At 32.6% G+C, this 22,820-nt stretch overlaps 1 protein-coding gene across 1 annotated transcript in view; it reads left to right on the forward strand.

The window, feature by feature from the left end:
* Rsrc1 (arginine and serine rich coiled-coil 1) overlaps positions 1 to 22,820 on the forward strand; it is a 413,588-nt gene that overhangs the window by 185,450 nt on the left and 205,318 nt on the right. Inside the window, exon 6 of the mRNA XM_005006761.4 lies at positions 15,766 to 15,802. Within this exon, the coding sequence (XP_005006818.3) occupies positions 15,766 to 15,802 (37 nt within the window). The remainder of the gene's footprint in view (positions 1 to 15,765; positions 15,803 to 22,820) is intronic.

Below are 22,820 nucleotides of genomic sequence, written 5' to 3' on the forward strand. Positions count from 1 at the left end.
GTTGAGACCATTTACACTGATGGATATAACTGATATGTAGTGACCTATCCCTGTCATGTTATCTTTTTATTGTTGGTGTTCTACTTTTATGTTTTTCAATTTAGTCTTGATTCAAAATTCCTAATATAGGGGCTGAGGATTTAGCTCAGCAGCATCAGCGCCTGCCTGGCAATCGTGAAGTCATGAGTTTGATCCCGAGTACCAAAAAACAAAAACAAAAACAAAAACAAAAAAACCCACCAAACTTCCTAATGTAATTTCTGTCTTCCTATATTTGTATTACTTGAGATTCACATTGCAGCTAATTTGTAATGGTATTCAAATTCTGAAAAGCTTAAAAAAGATGACAGATACACTATAGAAAATATTGCGAGAGGGTAAGAATGGAATATAATACAGATAAAAATTCCTTGACTTTCTAAACAAAATCTATTCTTCTTTCATCTCATAAGTCCCTGCACTTATACAGAAATATTGTTTGCACAGACGCGTATACGCACACTGTTTATGACAACAAGATCTATTAACAAATCCCCTTTGCCCCCCGTTAATTAATGATTGATAAGTAATAATTGGCTACTAATTATGTATTTGTATGATGGTTTTATACCTTTCTGTAAGTCTCATGTGACTCAGTCTACTTTGTAAACAGTTGTACTCAATATTCTTGGAACAGTGATTGCGTTTAGTAATACAGGTGTTTAGTGAGTACGTAATGTAGATTATGACTTTCATGGAAAGGCATAGAAGATTTTTTAGCACAAAAGTGATGTGCTGTTTATAATATTAGATTTAGTGTTCTGTGGAATAGATGGTAAAACAGTAGTGAAAGTGATGAAATAATTACAAGAGAATTAAGAAAATTGGGTGACTTAATTTTCTCATTTGTGGTTAAAAATACCTGACACCTGCAATTTAAAGGAAGAAAGTTTCATTTTGGCTCAGAATTTCAAAAGTTTGAATTCATGTTCTGTAGTCTGAAATGCATAAACAGTGTAGCAGAAGGGCCTGCTGAAGGAAGGAAAGCTGCTCACATCATGGCAGTCAGGAAAGCAGGAAGAGGAGGGGAGATGGTAAGAAAACTATACCTTCCCCACTCTCATTACCAGTGACCCACCTCTTCTGATGACAGCACACATAGCCACCAACTCTTCAGTGTATCAATTCACTGATGAACAAAGCTTCCCTAGGATCCCTTCACCTTCCAAGCATGGAGGCTTTTTAGGCAATGCACCACATATCTAAACCATAACAGTAGATGAGAGTTCGAGTTAATTATGTTAGGATGGTGGCAGTTAATGCAACAAAAATCGTTTCCATGATTACTTAAGAAGCAGAATGAATACAACTCAGCAATAGACATTGTATGTGGGGAGAGAAGGAGAAGTAGCATGTTTGATTCTTAGGTTTTTGGCTTGAGTAATGGGATGAAGGACATGATCCTTTTCTGAAATAGAAAATACTGAAAGGATAAGTTTGTTTTTGTTTGTTTACTTATTTTTGAGACAAGATCTCATAATGTAGTTCATTCTGGCCTTGAACTCTCTTCATAGCCTACGCTGGCCTCAAGCTTGAAACAGTCCTCCTGCCTTAGTATGTACCACTATGCCTGGCTGCTTGAAAGGAAATGTATTGAAGGAAGAATTCAAGAATTCAGGTATAGGCCTATGAAATACAAGTTTTTGTTTTTGTGTTTTAAAACATCTACATAGAGATGTTAATTAGACAATGAGACAGATGGAGTTGGGGCTTATGAATGAAACATTTTTTTTCACATACAGTTTGTGACTGATGCTTTATGTGAGTGTGCAATAGATTAGGAAGAAAGCATAGCTCAAGATTATGTTGTAAAACTGAACCTTGAGAAGCTTTAACCTTTGGTGTCAGGAAAAGAGAGTATGAAACTACAGAGGAGACAGGTGTGGTAATTTTGCTTTTAGAAAATGTAGGACAGTGCATGATGTAACACGCAAAACAAATAAGGAGAAAGTATAAAACAGGGAGTGTTGGACGTCAGCTTCTTCTGAGGAATATATTAAGAGTTGGATAATAATAATAGTGTTTGCATTTGGTAGCATGGAAGAAACATTGATTGCTTTAGTGAAAGTAACTTTTGGATATGATGGGAGATAAGGATGTGGAGACAGTGTGCATGTAATTCTTTCCAAAAAAGTTGATTTAAGGGAAACAGAAGTAAATAGAATGTAGTATTGGAATTCTGTTGTCTTTCACATTCAGCCATAGACAATTACATACAGCCCTGACTTAACATTGATTGAAATTATGAATGAGTTTTTGACTTTGGGATGGTGTTAAAGTAGTATGCATTCAACAGAAACTGTGCTCTGAATTTTTTATAGGTTAGCAAAATGTTACACAGTACTCTTGATGCTAGGTAGTGGCAGCTGGTCATAGCTCCCAGGCAGCTCCACTGTTACCAGGGAAACAATAGATTCTCTACAGGGTACTGTATTGCTAAGCTAGAATGTTTAGTAGCTTAGGGATATTAAATGCATCTTCAATTGAAGATATTTTCAGCTGTTCTTAGTTTTTGGGAAGTAATCCCATTTACCAAGAGTATCTGTACAAGTTTTTTGCCTGTTAGGCCTCATGGATGGAAGCTACCCTCATTACTCTAGACTTGGCACTTAGCCGGCGCGTCAGAGTTTTCTGTAGGGAGGTACAGGGCAAGACTCTGCCACATATCACAGCCATAATTATTTGCATGCCCCAATTCCTGGTTGTTCCACTCCGAGACTGCCTTTTTGGAGACCAGAGGCACTGTTGTTCACTTTGATTCAGTACTTTTTTGTTCCTTGCCTTCTCCCAGAGAAGAGTCAGGAATGCCCTGAATCTATCCTCTCCTGTCCAGCACTGTGTTTTCCTGGCCATTGCTCACATTGTTCTTTGAGAAGAATGGAACAAAAGTGGTCAAGCTTCCTTTTTTGTCTTTTGCTTGTACTATTGCAAGTGAGTGAATAAAGTCTTTATTGTCACTTCCAATTGATCCTAATTGGCCTCCTCCATGATAGATAGCATAAATGTTCCATAGTGTCAGTATCAGGTTGATCAAGGAAAAAACAAGTAATTGAAGAAGTGAAGTCCTTGAAGCCAGAGGAGCTGATCTATAGCCCAGGTGGAGAGATTAATCTTTGTTAGAAGGAATAGCTCATGTCACATATGTGTTGTGTTTTTCTAGAGTTCCTGCTACCATAGCTTCCACTTCTCCCCACTCTCAAAGGCAACCACCTCCAAATCCCCATGAAATCAGAATTGTAATATATTTGCTGCATTATTTGTTTACTGCTCTACTTTTCCTGATGAGACTGTAAATGCATGTAGGGTAGACATTATATCATATTTCTCCCTGCTAATCCTAGTACTTGACACTATTAGGTTCAAATTAGACACTTAATAAGTATGTGAATAAGTAGGTGAAGTTATGAAAAAGTTTATTTTGTGTTATAATCCTAGGAGACCAGAATATGCCACCCAGTAATATGGAAGATTGTTGAGCTGAAGGCAATTTAGAAGAATAAGCTACTGCTAAGTTTTCTGCTCTTTATCTATTTGCCTAGAAGCAGGATGTAGATTTACATAGACATAGCACCTTGTTGGTGAGAGTGGCTGTGGTACACTTGAGGGAGTTCTGCTCCTTACATTTAGCATCGCTTCCTGCCTCCAGAGAGGAAGATGTGTGTTGTTCAATCTCCAAGCAAAGCTTGTCACACTGGATTCATAATATGAACTCAGCTGTTATCATTGGAAGAGCTCAGGACCTTGTTGTCACTGAGAATAGGTATGGTACTTTTGGGGAGCCCTGGTCCTTATTTTGAGCATCACTTCACTCCAGTGCAAAATCTTCAGCCTATTGGCAAAGATCATTCTGCTGGCAAAGACTTTCTAGCTTCCACCACTGACCTTTGGGCTTTCCCAGCAGATCCATAAAACAGACTAGTGTGAGTCTTTGTCATGGGCTCTAGACTTCCAGTTGGACTCATGGGAGGTGTTGTCATGGGCTCTAGGTCTTCAGCTACACTCATGTAAGGCATTGCTGTGGGATCAAGGCCCTTGGCTGAATATTCTGGGTCTTTAGTGTTGTGGACAGATTTCCTGCACTTTTTGTGTTGAACTCTGGGTGACCATCATAAAATAATATTATAAATTCTGTGTCCCAATTCTAATTGTTCTCACAACCCCGATACAACAACATGGTAGTGTGAAAGAGAGAGAGAGAGAGAGAGAGAGAGAGAGAGAGAGAGAGAGAGAGAGAGAATGAGAGAATGAGAATGAGAATGAGAATGAGAATGAGAATGAGAATGAGAATAGAGAGAATCAAGGAGGAGAGAGATAGACCCTTCCAGGCCACATCTCCAGGGACCTACCTTCTCCAACAAGGCTTTACCTCCCAATATCATGTTTAGCTAGCCACTAATCCACTTAGAAATGTCACATTGCCATGATCCAATCACATCCTCAAGATCCCACTTATGAGTGTGTGAATCTTCTGGGGGCATCTATATGTAAATCATAATGCTAATATTGTTTTAGTTAACCTTTATACTCCAAAATCTAAAGACTTTTTTCTTTAATGTAGTGTTTGAGGATTGTTAAAGTTTGATTAACATGGAATACCTAGAACTTATCAAAAAGCTTCATGTAGTAACAAACCAGAAGATTTACCTAACAAATTGTTAACCTAAGGAAAAGGATGCATTCATAGAAGTCACATAAATTATAGCTGATTATTAAATGCTACATTATGGGGAGGTGTTGTTGAGGAAAATGCAATTGAACTTGGTATATATATTTAATATTCTGTCTATTCAGGGGAGTCTATGTAACCTCTTGTGAGATTTGTGTAACATCTGTGAGGGTGATGTACAGGAGTTATATCACTTAACTGGTCAATATGGCCAGCTGTCTGCTCAACTTTATACCTTGGAATGGTTTTCTTCTACTTAATGTATGAAGCAAATCCTCCTGAAAGATCTGAATTGCAATGATGATGTTGACAATAGTTAGCAATTTACTGTATAGCCCAATCTAGCCTTGAACTCGCAGCAATCTTGCTGTCTCGGCTTCCAAAATTCTGAGATAACAAATGTGCATGAGCATGCTTGGCTGATAATTAGCCATACTTCTATGTGCAAAATACTAAGCATTTCATGCATTTTTTGCATTCGCAATGTGGGATATTTGCAAAAAATCCAGCATTTACCTATTGTCAAGAAGTGAAAAATTTTAGAAATGTAAGAAATTATGAACATAGTAGAAGTGAGAATTTTATCTTTATACAATAAATATAAGAATTTAATGATGTAGAGAGGAAAAGAAGGCTATTTTAGGTAAATAAATGTGTGAACATAGTTTTGGAGGTGATAGTGAACTGATTTGAAAAGAGATACACTTTGGGCAATAGAATATTCTGAGCAGGATATGATAGATTACCAACACCACCTTAAGGAATATGCATGTTAGAGGAAAGACTATTGGAAGAATTTTGGTGTCAAGTTTAAGAGTCAACTCTAAATTAATAAAGTGGGGAAGGAACATAATGTGGAACTTGAACCAATCAGGACACATTAATGAAAAGTTCACCATTTCTGTTTTCATCGTGTGATGTAGACATAACTAGGTCCATTACTTCTACTTCCAATCTCACATTTTCCAACTCTAAATTCCATGCACTGTTTTTTAAAAAGCAGAAGCATCATTTGTTTTAATATTTACTTGTTAGGTACAAAATGGTATTTATTTTACAGAATTTTATGTGCAGTATAGTATTTCCCTGTGTATGTGTTAGTCATTTCATCAGGTTTTTGTTTATGTGAACACTGAACAAATTGAATAAAGCTGTAAGTGTAAATTACAAGGCTTAGCACCTGGCACATATTAACATATTAATGAGAGTTAGTATTCAGTTTTACTTAAATCCTTCACCATGTAGCCTCTTCCTAGTCAAGTCTATAATTTGACTATAATTTCCTAGTCAAGTCTACAATTAAAGATAGAGGAATATTGCAAACATTTTGTTTCATTATTGAGATAATAGTTTTCAAGATCAGTATTAGTACATTTATGGTTGACTAAAATTTTTGGTAGTGAATTCAGAGGGTCTGGGTTTAAATTTTCATTTTACCAACTGAGCACTATACGATAGGATCTATCCAATCATTCTAAGCCTTATGTCATTCATAAAACAGAGATAATATTTGTATCTCTTTATAGTAAATTTACAAAGGTTAAAGGAGCTAATTCATGTAAAGGACTTATAGTGCTTGGCACATACTGTTCAATATTTTCCCAGGGATAGAATTTTATTTCGTTTCATTTATTTATTTTTGGTACTGGGGATTGAACTCATGCTTATGCACTTGAGCCGACAAGCTAAATCCCCAGCCCCCCAAGGGTAAAATGTTTGAGAAGAATTTTTGGCTCCTTAGAAAAATAGATCAAAGCTTATATATTGAGGAGTGCAAAGTGTCCTTTAGGAAATGGGAAATAATTTGACTTAAGCATGACTTAAATTCTAGGTTGAGGGGTTTTGTTGATTCACTAAGCAAGGAAAATGTTTTAGTTTTTATTTCAAAAAATTTTATTATCTTAGTTTCCCAGGTGAAGGAGAATAAACTAGGAGGACTTAAAAATTTCAAATACTTTAACAACTGAAGAATAAAATAATCAATCTCTGAGTTATTAAAAGTTTTGAAACATATGTGTTGCATTTCCTCTCAATTTTAACAGAAGAAAACATAGAATGTTTTTATATATAATGTTCTATTTGGGATTATTGATTCTGTATTACATATTAGCAGATACTGCTTTTATGAAGTTATTTAGACATAATTCTATGATGCTTTTTTAAAAGTAGAAATTGTATTTAAATTATTTATGGTTATAATAATTTATATACTTATATAAATATAATGAATATGTTAGCATGCATTGTGTTTAAGTAGTAAAGATGAGCTAATATTGAGTAAAAATTGATTTAGTTCACCTTTTAAAAATCACTTTATCTCAGTCTTCCAAGTAAAATAAAATTACATGAAATTTTATTCATATAGGTTTTTAAATCTAATGATCAGTTGTTCTTTTCTTATACCTCAGTTTGAGTTTCAAGTAACCCAAATGTCCAACAATAAGACATACTTTACATCTGTGACAAACAGTATGTAAATATTAAAAATATTATATATGAGTGTATTTGCTGACTCTTGAGGAGCTATATGTATAATTAAGTAATAAAAAGTTTAAGCCACATAACAAATCAATGATAATCTGATTTGTGTAAGTTAAAAATAATTATATTTGTGATATGCAGTAGACTGTCTAGAGTAAAGAGTTAGAACATATTGAAGCTATTATCTCTGACTGCTGTGATTTCAGGTGACTTTTATTTTTTTCATCAGAACCAGATGTGATGTTGACTTTCTACAATAAGTACTTATTATTTGCAAGGTTACTGCTAGCCCATATGGCACCTTTGCCTATTAGGAAAAGGTGTTCCTTCCCATTTATAGCATCACACTAGGATGCGCTTTTTGGTCAGGAGTATGGCATTTAACTTTCACTTCCCTCAAATTTTTTTCTTTTGTTATTTTTTTCATAATGAGCAACATGTACAACCATATGTTATGGACTTGAAAATTTACCTGGTAAGATTTTAAATTATTTATAGTTAAAATAGAGTTAAAGTTATACGACTTCTTAATGCATCTTCTCTGGGCACCCTTCTCTCCATACTTGATCTATAACATGTCATGTTGGACTTTTGAGCTGAAGCTCTTACCTCCTCTTTTCTGTTTACTCAGTCTACCTAAGTACAGTCATACCCTCAAGATCCAGCTTAAATTACCTTTCTCTTTGAAATGTTTCCTAACCACTCTAACACATGTGGCAGTTTCTCTTTTTATGAACTTCTCTTGAACTAGGTCAAGAGCAGGTCTGAAGTGGGGGTTAGTGAATGGGTTGTACCTTATCTTCTAATTCCACATGACTGGCCATGACTCCTTAGAGTAATATGTTGAAAAAGATGTTGAATTGTATCTGGCTCAGTGGGGAAAAAGGTTATCATTAGTTATGAATGTTTGTCTTACATGTAGGAAATAGATTACATACAATATGTCACATATGTTCTCCCTTCCTGGATTGGACATTATTTTATTTGCCTTTGTTTATGCATCTACCATTTTTTAGCATAGATACTATATCTTGGTATGTCCTGTCCTTTTTATTGATGATATTTAATTGTATTGTTGTTATTGTTACAATTTTTCAGAATTTGTGAGAGACCTGGGCATATGGATGCTCAAAAACAAAATTTCTACTATGCTTTGTTCAGTTCAAAATTCCAAATTTCTTTGCGTTTTTGAAGAACTTCTGCTGTCCATTCTTTTGGATAAAATCTGCTAGTAACAGATTCTCTTAGTTTTGTTTTATGTTTGAAACTATTAACTAGAGCATGACTTCAGAAATACTGAAATCTTTTCTGTTTCCTCCAAGGACACTTTCTGTGACCTCCACTAAGTGGCTTACCAAATCCATATCAGCCTCATTGTTCATCTTCCCTTTGGAATAAGCTCATTGTGTGTCCTAAGTCCACAGTTGTAGAATTAAGTTTATTTAAACTTATCCTAACGTAGTGGGTAATAATTTTCTATACAACTGACTAAAAGATCACAGTGCATTTAAATTTTAGTAACCCTGGCATATTTGTCTGTGCAAATGGTGTATAGTTCTAGAGCAGAATTTTACAAGTGATAATTGGTAAGATCAAATAATACTTCTGAAATGCAGACTTGAAAACCATCATTCCGGGCTGGGGATTTAGCTCAGTGGCATAAGCACCTCCCTGGCAAGTGTGAGATCATGAGTTCAATCCCCAGTACCAAAAAAAAAAAAAAAAAAAAAAAAGAAAAGAAAAAGAAAGAAAGAAAACCATCATTCTGAAGCATAGTAACTTAAAAATATAGAGTTGTAACCATTAATTTGCAAGGTAGTTTTCTATCAAGGGAAAAATGATAAGAATTCTAAGCAATTGTGATTGATAGAAACTGAATTCCTGGAAAATCTTTTTGGATCTTAGTGCTGATATTCTGTATCTTTCTTATGCATAAGAAAATTTTTAATTAGTTAATTAATTACATTTGTTTACTTATTCCCTCCCTCCCCACACGTTACTTTCTTCTGAAAATAACAGGATATAAGTGTGCTTGTGTCAGTATCTATGTAGTAGTCTTGTCAGCATAATTTGAAAATTAGACTGATTTTTCTTCATTCATATTACAGTTGGAATAGAATTTGAAGTAATTAAAAGAACTAAAACTTATATGAAAATGTTTCATGCAATCCACAGGTTAATGATTAATATATAACTTTAATGATTAATGATTAATATATAACTAGTATGTATATTTTGGGTAACTTCTACATTACACATGATTATCATTTTAATCATTGATATGACTTCAAGGGGAGAAAATTAAGAGATTGTATATAACTTAACAGTGACTATATCTTCAGTATACAGTAAAGACGAAATTTGAGCCAGGTTTTTCTTAGATTGGTATATTATCAAATTTTGCATTCATTACCTTTATTTATGTAAAATTTACTAATTCTTATTTGAGATGGACAATGTAGATATTTTTGTAATTCATATACCCAAGACTTTTATAAACTTTGGTACCATAATGTAAAACTACTTATGTAGGTTATACTTTATGAAAAAGATAATACTTTAACTTGATTTTAGCTCTTCTCAATAGAAGACTGCAGTATAATGCTCTTTTAAAAATGATTACTATGCTTAGTTCATGATAAAAAAACAATGTAAAGTTTCTATTATTTGAGTTACTCTTTTTTATAACTAGTGTAATGTGTATGCACATTTTATGTGGGATAACACATATACATTACTGACTATAAGTACATTTAATCTTTTACTTATTAAAGATTTGATCAGTGAAATGATACTGTATTGCATATTTCACTTATATGCATTGTGGTTTATGAATATTTTATAACAAAATACTCACTGAATTTTGGAATTCTCTGAAATTATTAAGTTTCTACTCTTCACCACAAAGTCTACTCTTCTTTTGGATTTTTTAAAAATGTATTAACTTTGTTTGTAAATATCATTTTTATAGGTAAACCATATTAGATTTTGGATTTATATACTGGAGAAAGATTAGAAAAATTACTTACTGTTACTAAGAAGCAATTAAAATTTTTTGTAAGCTTATATTTTGACTAATTTGTATGCAGAATATTGAGAATAAATGGGATGCTATCATCAAAAGGAAGATCATTTAAAAAACCTTTTTAATTTGTGCTACTTTCCCGGTACTGATAAAAAGGAAAAAAGACCAAAAAAAAAAAAATAATAATAATAAAAAAATTGTGCTACTTTGACTTTCTTTCCTTAAGCCAGTAAGAAACCTGAATGATCATTTTGGTATGATACTCTTCTTATATTTAAAAGCAAAAAGAAAATAGAAAAATTATTACTTTTCTAGAAACATCTAAATATAAAAGTTTTTTTGTTGAGAAATGTCTTAAAAGGATATGTGCTTTATTATAGCAACAGTTTCTAAACTTCAAGTAGTTTTTTTTTTTGTAAAATAATAGAATTTATGACAAAGGTAAAATGGTCTTATTTTTAATTTTTTTCTTGCTGTTGTAACATGATTGATACATGACTTCTTTTAAGATTGAGACTAACAGATGCCATATAGTTTACTTAAGACAACCTTGGCCTTGTCCTAGTTAGTTTCAAAATGTCTGCCTCCTACGGTGTTGAGCTACTGCATTTCCTGTGTTAGAGCCTTGTGTTAAGCCAACATTACTATCTGTGCTGCCTCAACTACAAATTGGATGAACAACCCGTGACACTTTTTCAATATTATTACATTAAACCAAGTGGATTTTGATTGATAACCTAATATTCAACTAATGCAGAACATCAATCATGGCAAGTATATTAATTATTTAATATTGCAGTCTAATTCAGAAATCGATGTGCTGCATGAGGGGAAGGGAAACTCATGGTTCCCAGAAGATTTAAGACAGGGAATGATTAAAAAAAGACCCGCTGTACTCCTGTGTGTTAGTTCGATACAAATCTTTATTCATTTGCCAATAATCTCTTCCCATTCTCCACTTCAGGACCATTTTATCAGTTTTGAGACCTATAATTGAATTAAGTCTGCTTTCAGCACAGGGCAAAAGGAGTTGCACAAATATTGATGAAGTCATGACAGGGACAACCCAAGAGACAGACTACTAAAGAGGACAGTTTTTATACCATTTGTTGTAAGATTCCTCTATCAGTGTCCCAGATCTTCTAGTAAAAAAAAATTAAAAATTCTGGAATCATTTTTACAACTTTTATGTTTAAATGTGAACCGTGATAATATTTCTATAGCACTTTAAAATTTACAATAGGCCTTTATATATCCTATGTATCTTTCTCACAGTAACCTTATGTGATAGATAAAGCAAGTGGTCCTTAATCGTCACATCCATAGGTGCACATTCTGAGTTTCGGGAAGGTCGTATAATTACCAGGCTCACGTGGCTATTTTGCAGTACTGCCTAAATGTAAATTTAGGTACTCTGCCTTTGGAACTAGTATTACGTACTGTATAATGCTATCTTGTGTTGCATTTATGTACTTTTGATACTTTATCTATGTTGTTTTAAAGAGTCTAATGTCTTTGGTTTGACCCAAAGTAAAAGTAAATAAAATAGATTTTGGGGGAGAACTTACTCAAACTTTGGTGTCCCAATGTTTTAGTGCTAAGATTCATGTACATGCAAACTTTCTGAGTGTAAATGAAAACTACTTAATATAGTATCTTTTACTAAAATAGAAGAACTTTTTTATATGTAAATTTATATGGAGAAGGTTGAGTACATAAATAGGTTTTGTCATTAAGGTTGCCATGTCCGCCTTTTGTTGGTTTATATTTACCTCATCATGTTTTGTGTTTTCTTTTCTTCTTCTCTATCTCCTTTTTGAAAACATTTCTGAATCATTTGGTTTATGTGTCTCTTGTGTAGAACACATTACTGGACCTCCCCCCCACCCTAACCCCTATCTGAGAATTTTCTTAAGTACTTTAATCCTAGCTGAACAATGTGAAATTTCCTTAGTTCTCTTTTTAGTATTGATTAGAGTAATGACTAAATTCTAGGCCAACCCTTACTGCCTTTATATTGTTTTTCTTCTTGAATTTCTCTTCTCACTGGGTTACATTATGCAAGACATTTTTAAAATAATGTCTTTGTGGGCTGAATTTTCTGAGTCCTGCTAACAATTTATTTTTTTCTTCTATATGAGTGTATGTAAATTCTAGATTAATAGTTCAATTCCTTTAATGGCTGATTTTGAGCGTTATTACTACTCCAATTGTCTTCTTGCACACAGCATTAATGTTGAGAAGTCTGATGTAAATTGTATTTTCCCTTTTTATTTATTTAATTTTTAAGTACTTGGGATTAAACTCAGGCCCTTTGCACTTTAGCTGCATTCCCAGTTTTATTTTGGTACAGGGTCTTGCTGAATTGCTCAGGATAGACTCAAACTCGTGCATCTCCTGCCCCACCTTCCCAGAGTGCTGGGATTGTAGGCATGTACCACTATGCCAACTGCTGTTTTTCCTTTATGAAGGAGTTTCTGTTTATTTTCTAGAAGGTTTTTAAATTTTTTATTTCTGGGAAATTTCTCTTCATCCAACCTTGTTTCATTATGTTCAGATGTCAGACTCTTATTAATTGGTTATATATCCTGATTCAAGCATTGTAAGTGAATACTAGAATGTAGAAATTAAAAGATAGCAATGCATGCCCTCAAGGAGTTTTTATATTAATGATTCCATAGGCAAGTAAGTAAGCATTTATAATAAAGTATGGCAAAATCTGTGATAGAATACACACAGTATTATGGAAACATATGGGAAGAATTACTACTTTACTTTGTGTGAGGGGAGAAATTGAGATACAGTCTCAATTGAGATACAGTTTAGGTTGAGTTCTAAAAGACATTTGTCAACTAGATGAGGAAGATTAGTGATGTCTTGGAAAAAAGGAACAATTTAGATAGAGCAGTGGTTCAGTGGTGAATGAAACCAGATCAATAGTTTGTCATGGCTGTTGCTGTCACTTTCTGTGTGAGGTAACTTTGGTAAGATAACAGAATAGGAAAAGTGAGGTGAAATAGATAGTCTACCATAAATTTTATGAAAGGGATTGACCTGAGCTAACTTAAGTGTTGGAAAGGTTTTCTTATGGGAAATGCTTTGACATGGGGCAAGGCAGGAGCCACTGATACCCATTAAGAAGCTATTGCAATAATTTTTGTGGGAAGAGATGATCTTTTCTAGCTATGGAGATAGAAGTAGTCATTAGATCACAATGACAATTAAAGATGCTGGATAGCTGAAACTGGGTTGATGTCATTTGGTAGTGAGGAAAGGAACTATGTCAAAATGATGCCTAGTTTCTCCCTGGCATGCCATTCAAGACACATATTTTCTAAATACTTTTACATTTAAGGAATCATTTGGAAACATAGCAGAGCCATAGGGTTATGTTTTCTTTTTGTTTTGAAGAACAGTTGCTTATCTTCTCTTTTAAAATGAAGTAGCTCAGAAAACTGAGAGATGTTTTTTACCCTAAGTTTGTGACAAACTCGTTGAGTTGACAGCAATGATTACCCTAAAATGAGGCTATTTTTTTATAGTTTTTGTTTTTAATACTTTGTGTGGAATTCACATGTGTCTTTCAGATTAAGAATGTGCATAATGATGGCAAGGTGTTTTAGAACCTGTTGGCAGCATTATATATAAAAATATATGTAAATAATCTTGCTAAATTCCAAAATATTTTGATGAATAATATTTAATCTAAAGAGTTTTAGATAATGAAGTGTGGGCTTATTGTTTAAATCTGAGTATTTTTGTTCTTTTTATATTGCAACATTATTTTCTAGTAACAATCTTTATGTGGCAATGTAACCTCTTAAATGTGTATTAAGTAGTACCAACTCCAAGATAAAGTGAAAAACCATAGTATATATTATGCCTCTGTTTGAGATCTTAGTAACACAGAAAAGAGGAAAAACACACACAGACATAGGCACACACCTGCAAATAAACAGAGAATATCAGTGTCTGAGAACTGGGAGTCACTAATAAGATAAAAAGTTATGTATGTATATGTATAAATGCATACACATTTGCAATATATTATTCCGTTCAAATGTTTCATTATGTTATTCTTTTTTTTAATTTAAAAGTTGAGTCATACAAGTAACCATGAGAATGTCCTGTGAAAACTTGGAGATTCATTTGAATTCAGCTTCATTAAAACATTAATTTCATAATAAAATTTAAAATATTTATATGGATGCTGACCTTTTTTCAAACCTTGTGGATAAAATGAAATATTTATATAGATGCTTTTTCATACATTGTGATAATTTAGCCCTGTCATTTGTCACTACAATTGTGATAATATTAAGATTAGAGAATGAATTTCCAAAATCCTTACATTTCTAAAACATTGAATGTTGAAGGAGAGAATGGCTAAAGATGAGTGTCAATCAGTAGAAATGGAAATTTAATCTAATAGTCCAGACTAAGCAGTGATAGCAATTGTTGGAAACTGAGTATAACTTTTAAGCAGTAGAGCCTTAAGGGAGTAAGATAGGGATATTTAGAAAGACAGTACAGCAAAACAAAGAAAACAGGGATAAGTATATTTTCAGCAAAGAACTAGATGGTAGAAGTAGAAAAAGAAGTCAGGGCTCCTCAGAGAAACAGAGACCTGGAGAAAACATTAAGCATTATAAATATAATAATGTTCATTTTTAGAGATTTTATAATTACATTCTGCAATTTGTAAATGTAATTTCATGTTACAAAAGACAAAGCTTGGTAGTTATATTGAACTAAAAAGTCAAAATCTATTTGTCACTAATAATAAATTAAGATAGATTGAAATTAGAAAAAAAATCCAAATATTTACCACATTTTACATATATACCAAATGTACATTTAAATTATCTTTGGTAGTTATATAGATGCTTTTTTTAAGTTCCATCAGCAGTTTCTTAGCAAAAAGCAAGAAATTACATATTTAAAATATATCATGATTTTTGCTGTTTGTGTTTTCATTGGTGATATTTTGTTTCTTGATGTTGGAACAGTCTTACATTGTGAGCACTAAATTAGTGAAATTAGTGTTGGGAAAGAATTTGTTTAGATTTAGTTATTTGTGTACTAACAATCACGTTCTTAGTGTCATTTTCCTTTCATAAAAATACAATAATGGATATTTGATATAGCAAATGAACGAAAATGCTAATTTTATAATCTAGATGATGACAGAATCTAGAAGTTTGAATGTTTTGATAAAAATGTTGAAAATAATAACCTTTAATAAAGAAGCCATTATATAAGAATATTATTATGACTAATATAAGATACTCGGTATTGTTTTTCTCCATTGACTTTGAAAAATCAGAGCTCTTTTTTTCTGTTAGTAGAAAGCAATTTTAAAGGTCATACTTTTTGATATACGTAGTTTGTTATCTTCTGGTGGAAATTGTTTTATTTTTTAAAGCAGTATTATGACCACTAGTAAAAGTAGGTGAAAATAATAAAGGTTCATAGAAATATTTTTTGAGATAAACGTAAAATAGAGCACACAAGGATTTAGCGACTTTTTAGAACTTTTATTCTTCTATTTTAGGGAAACTGGAAACATCAAAGCTGGATTAGAACATCTGGTAAGTTCTAATTTTCTCTTGAAGATTTGCATCATCTTTGATATCTGCATTCTAAATGAACACTTTTGAATGAGCTTTGATTGTGTTGTATTGAGAAAGTCAACCATTTCCCAAAGGGTCAGCTTACTGTTATTATGTGAAGGCACTTGCACTTTCATTTATCTTATCATTTCAAGGGATTTAATTTTTTTTAAATTACCTTTTTTTTTTTTCTGATGTAGAGATGAAATAAAATGAATGGCAATTCTTGGGTTGATGATTGCTTTAATTGTAAGCAAAAATTGTTTGGTAAAAAATTTTGGCATATCCTGTTCTGACAAAAACAAGCTTGTGTTTTAAAAAAAACAATCAAATATTGCATGCATAAATATGGTATGTTTTAGTAATTTAACAGCATTGAAAGAAGTACACAGCTTTGTTTTTCTTGATGTCTTTGCTTTATGAATAATGCATTTGTTTAAACTACATTTCAATTTTAGAATATAAATAAATAATGTAGGATTTTTGGTTTAAGTAAACATTTTTAAAGAACAAGTAAAACAAAGTGATTTAACATTAAAATCTTTCCAGTGATCTAAAAATTTGAAAAATGGTAATATGATTACTGATCTGAAATTCACTATTTTGAGTGTTCACTACAATATTAAGTAGTTCATTTAAACAGACCATTATAATAAAGTCATGCTCTGGTTTCTAGTTAAATTCAACTGTTGAATAATTAATGGAAGAGATTCTTTTGTAAATACAGTCTGAGTACTTTTTAAATGCAAGACTTCATTCATATATGATATTGTAGTTTTGTTAACTATTAATGTGCTTTTGTTCTGCTTCCACCAAAAAAAAAAAAAAAATAGCATAGGCAGACTCATTTTGATTTACAAAAATTTCAGAGTTGGAAGGGACTTTTGGTTTTCCTTTAGTAGCTAAAGGAAACCAAGAAATCATAGAACTTTAAAAGTGTTCCTAGGGCCAAGAATACGCATCTGCCTGGCAAGCATGAGAGGTCATGAGTTCATTTCCTGATACAAAAAAAGAAAAAAAAAAACAAAAGTGTTCCTAAAATTTATACATTGACTTTTTAAAATGCAAGATATAATTACCTAGTTAAAAAATTTAAACTGTGGATTTGTCAGGGTTAGAAATAAATAATATTATTATTGTCATCATAATGAAGTAATTCCTGAACCTGTATTTATCACTTCCTAATAGCACCAGCATTTATGACGTAAGCACATTAGACTAAAAATGTTATTCTGAAACATTACATTCCAGTATCAACTTAGAGGTTTATAACAAGGAAAAACAGCTACTGTGCTACCATAATGTAAAATGGTAAAATTTCTCATTAATTATTTATTAAAAGGCTTCATTCCTTCCCTCTGGAAAAAATAGTTTGATTTTTTGTATGTCAGTGTCATATTTCTATACTTACAGTAGGATCTTATTTTTAGCAACTGCTTCATACACAATCTTATGTAGCAATTGGTTTCTAACTGCCGAGAAAGCAATGTCAAAGAGGCAATAACCCAGGACTCCCACTACTTCATGCAACCAAAGTTGTTCCACTTTCCATTTTTACCTATCTTTCAGAGTTTTGATTTTTTGGTTTGGTTTTGTTTTTTGTTTTTTTGGAGACAGAGTCTTGCTATGCAGTTCAGGCTGGACTTGAGCTCACTTTCTAGCCCAGGCTGGCCTGAAATTTACAGTGATCCTCCTGCCTCACCCTATGGAGTGCAAGTATTATAGGCATGCACCACCACATTCTATTTGAACTTTTAAATAGGATTGTCTAGCTAAAAAGTATTTTAAAACCTTTGATAAAGCAAAGCTACTTAGTAACATCAGTGATAATAGTATATTAATCAATTCTCTATTCTTAATCCTAAATTGTTTCCTTTTTATCTGAGTTATGCACCTCAAATATATTTCAAAGCTAAGAATTTTAGGGATGAGAGAGCCAGAGTTACCATACAATTAAGGTATTAGGAAGCAAATAATTGTAATGTTTATTTAGGTTGTTCAAAGGACTGTAAGTTACATTGTGATTGACCCACTATGAACTATTAATATAGCTGAAACTATCTGCATGCATTAATAATCCTCTAGTTAATGATACTCTTCATTACTTGTATAAGGTTTATAAGGTTTATGCTTGCAAGGAGGTGAACTCACAGTTTCTGAATTAGTTATTAATAAAATCTGTTCCATCTAACATCTTGAACTCTCATGATTTTCTCTTTCCCACTGAGCAAACTTTTTCCTTTCCTTTTCTTTCCTTTTCTTTTCTTTTCTTTTGTCTTCTTTTCTTTTCTTTTCTTTTCTTTTCTTTTCTTTTCTTTTCTTTTCTATTTTCTTTCTGGGCGCCAGGGATCAAACTCATGACCTTGCAATTGCAAAGTAGGCACTTAACACCACTGAACTAAACCCCAGTCACTGAGCAGACTTTTTAGGAGTTCTAGCATTCTAGCATGTATAGCCCTTGTTTAAATTAGCCATACAGCCAGATACAATTAGAAGTAGTGATTGTAGTTGATTGATTTTAAAGATACATGATGTGAAATTAAATAAGAGCATCTTATACATTTGGAATTGATCTCTTATTTATGCAGCCTACTGTAGTCTTTGTGCTTTCCAAATTATTTATTTCGATTATCATACAAAATTGGTATGGTTTGAATGCTAAAAGAGAGTAAAAAAGGCAATGTAAATTTTTAAAAAGTGGCATATATAACTGAGTTATACTTGCCACCAGGAAACATGTAGTGGTGCTATCTTTCTGTGGTATATTTATGGGCCCTTAAAGGGTAATACCTATGTGAACCCTGGAAAAGAGAACACAGGTGTATGAAGTATGGAATGGATGGACTGTTCCTTGCATCTTCTTCATAGGCTGATTTTCTTTACTTGAATCCTTTAAATCTTTCAGGACCTTAATCAGCCTTTGTTCTATTGTTGTTTTCTTTCCATGTTGCCAAATTTTCTAGGGGTTGTCTAGCATATCATTTCTTCCAATACCATTTTATTTTCTTTTTTAAAAATTTATGTTTAAAGTCCATAAATCCTATGTCCATTTAAAATTCTAGACAGAAACTTTGATGATTATTGCTGTGCTATCCGTTGGTAATTCTTGCCTGATCATTACAAAGTGCAGATTTTCTAACTTTACTGCTCCTTCATATTAGCAGCTAGCATTCTACTGTGCAGAAGAGCCACCTATTTTTATTTTGTGAACTTTTAATTATTTTACTAAGTAGTTTACTGTCTGTTATATACTTCATGTATTTATTTTGATGTTTACATTATCTTAGACTTGCGCAAAGATTCCTTTCAAAGATTGATGTACCTTTTTCTTTCTCTTCCCTCCTCTCATGTCCTCTTCCACTTTCCTCTTCTCTTCCCATTTCTTTTTCTTATCATCCTCCTCATTTCTTCCCCTCACCTCCTTTTTATAATTTTCACTCGCAGCAAGATAATCCAGACTTATTTATACTCCGTCTTTCCCATTCTTCAGCTTACCTTGTTTCATTTTGCAGGGTACAGGTATTTGAATATCAACATGTGATATGCTTGTTATATCTGGGATTTCATTATCCTTACAAGTATCAGTCCAAATTAGTAGGTAGGTACATAGTAGTTGACAGATGGATAAACGTATATGGTATTAACAAAGGTCAAATCATAGTAATGCCTTTGATTTCAATCCAGATACCTCTTATTTCATGCTTGTGTTTCTCTTTATTCAAAACAAGAAACTGTTTGCTAACAATGCCATGACTTTTACTCATTTTCTTAGTTATATACACATAGTTTCAGAATTGTTATAAGAGTAATTGTAAAAAGCAATTCCTACTAAAAGAGGTTCAAAGGGCTGGGGATTTAGCTCAGCGGCATGAGTGCCTGCCTTGCAAGCAGGCAATCGTGAGTTCGATCCCTGGTCCTGATAAAAAGGAAAAAGACCAAAAAAAAAAAAAAAAAACCAGGTTCAAGATTTATTTGTAGTTCACCCCCTACCACATGCACAATTGAGTGTACTTATGATATTCATTTGAAATATAGTTATATTGTCTAAGTTTAAGTGAATTTGTTGCCATTCTTGCTGATTTAATATATCTTTGAGTATATAGGATGGGAACCTGTTTCCCTGTGTCAAAATTGTGCACAATGGTATTCTCTACCTTTCTAGCCTGTTCTTCTCTACTCCTATAGGTAACTAGTTTTTCTGACTTCTTCTTTATCATTCCTGGGCTTTTAAAAAAATTGCCTGTGCATGTATGTACATGCAATTGTGTAATTCTGTTTCTTCTTTTTTATAAAAAGCATCATATTCTCTTATCTCATTTTTTGGTGTTTAGCTTATTTTTTCTTTTGCTTAACAGTGCATCTAGAGATGTATAATCATTGTATGTATATGTTTATCTTTATTATATCGTTTTCTTATTTGACATTGTTTTCTTTAGTAAGGATCTGAAATTTTATTTGCATGACTGCCGTCATTTCATAGATTGTGTCAGAAGGCATGCTATTCCTGGGTCAGAGATAAAGCATTTTATTACTAGCAATACAAAGGTAGCCTTTGTTCATGTTTGTAAAGAATTCTCTTGACACTCACATCACATGGAGTGATTTTTCATGCTCATTGGGTTTATGTGATAGTTCAGAAACTCCAAAAAACAGTTTTTTAAGCCCACAAAAATGTGGCTTTGTTATCCTGGCCAAGTAACAAAACTGTCTACCAGTCCAGGGGAACTTCTGTGTTTCTCCATCTTACATAAATCCAGGGAGACTTGCACATGCTAACTGCATGTTAAGCACACCTATTATCTATGAGCTACAATCCTAGCCCTAGAAAACACTTGTGAGTAGACCTAGGATCCTAGGGAATCATACTATATATGTCCAGAAGTATTATCAGGAGTAGTATCAGCATTAGCAGAATTAAACATAAACAATCTCATGAAATTAGTTGGATTGCTTAGATTTTATGATGAACTTTAGAAAATAAATTCCTGTGATAAAGAATCATATACTGATGTAAGGCCTTCTGACAGTGACCCCAAAGTTTTGTCTTTTAACACAGAGGACTTAGTTGACTATTAGTTCTTGTCCTTTGTTTTTTTCTAAAATTGATGTTATTAAATTACTAAATGTGAATTAAAGTATTTACTTTCTAATTTTTAATGCCCTCTAATGTGATTACTGATATTAACACATTTTTGTTTTAACTATTACATAAAAATACAGAAGATAGTATCTTACCATCTGATTAAATGTTGCTATTGCTATTTTATAAGCAAACTATACAAATAATGCCATTTTTTATTGGTAGAGGGATTGATATCAAAAATATTGGACTGATCTATAAGAAAATGGTCACCTTTTCAGGATAAATAATGCAGTGGATTTTTGTGACTTGAAAAAAGGCCTACTGTATTACACTAGCTTTGATGGAGAAGGCAATGACTTAATCCAAATAAGTGTGATGTTTCTAAAGCTTCTCTTATTCTCTTTTTTGAGGAATCAGTTAGATAGAAGTGGGTTTGAGTGTGGAAACATGGTCACCTAGATCAGTGCTTCACCAACTTTTTTGTGTATTTGAGACAGTTGAGATTCCTGTTTAGATGCAGACTCTGATTCTCTGGGTTCAGAGACATTCATGATATTATGTGCATAGCCCTACTGGTCCAGGGACTAACAGAAAGAAAAACAAATTAAAAGACATTAACTTTAAAGACCTGTATCCAATGAAGAAGTCTTCTGACCCTTGTGAAGAATCTGGATGATATCCTTATACACATTCACTTTGACTCGAAAGTCTCTGATTGGTTGGTCAGAAGTTCATACATTTTTTGAGATCGACTTTCCATAGATTTATAGAAAGACAAAAATCTTAACAAAAGTAGGAAGAGAGATTTTTTTCCCTTTATTTTGAATCCAGATATTAAATTATATTTTATGACTAAAATTGCATATTAGAACTAATAATACCTTGTTCAACTGTGGGTTCACATTTAATTAATAATAAATCTTTTCATAAAATGGTTTACAAATATTTACAGTTTTATTGGGATTTGCTTTCTATTAATTGTTGAATAGCAGAAGAACTCTGGAGCCATATCTGTGGGTTTTATCTTCCCACAGAGATGTCATTTATTATATGGTATAACATTTCAGAGTGATGACCTATTTGTCCTTGTGGTCAGGCAACACAGTCTGACCATTTTAAGTGTCGAAAAGGAACTGTCATTAATAGCTTGTTTAGATCATCAGTGGTTTGTAAGTATATTGTTGCTGTTTGCCAGAAATGTGGGAAGGCCCATGGCTCTTACATACTCATCAATAATAATATCAGGTTCTAATAAGATCTATTCCCTCTGTTTTGGGCTTGTTTACATAGTTACTTATGGATGAAATTGTTGTATTGTAGTTCTTTATTATAAAGTATTAATTTTATTTAAACATAACTATAAACACAATTGATATATTACTCATCTAAGGATTCAGTTAACATACAACATGAACTAGAAAATGTAACAAAACCTCACAAAAGATATGACCCAATTTTAAACTCCTCTGTCTTGTTGCGTTTTTAATATCTCAGTTATAGTTTTATATTTCATCACTGTGTTCTGAAAAAATATTTTTGACAGTTGTTCAAATGAGTTTGAGAAAATAACTGTCTCAAAATGTACTCATACTGGCCGTATAAAATACAAGTTTATTGTCACTGATTTAAAATATTTATTATCTGATATCACTATTTAAGGCCTTCAGCACAATCTCTTTCCTCCCAATGTTTTATTTTTCTTGCCCAAGTCAGTGTGTATTGAAGGTTTAGGATAAAAGTTTGTATTGAAATAGAATCATGTAATGAAACAGTATGAAGTTTTTCTTCTTTCCAGAAAACCAACTCCATAAATCATTTCAGTCAAATGTGTTCTATGAATGGATTCAAATTAAAATGACTTTAATGTGGATTAAGTATCAATGTCATGTTACTGTTATGATTTCTTAGGCAGTT

Source organism: Cavia porcellus, unplaced genomic scaffold (genome assembly GCF_034190915.1).
Source record: "Cavia porcellus strain 051 isolate PalLab524CR breed Dunkin Hartley unplaced genomic scaffold, mCavPor4.1 scaffold_5, whole genome shotgun sequence".
Classification (NCBI taxonomy): Eukaryota; Metazoa; Chordata; class Mammalia; order Rodentia; family Caviidae; genus Cavia; species Cavia porcellus.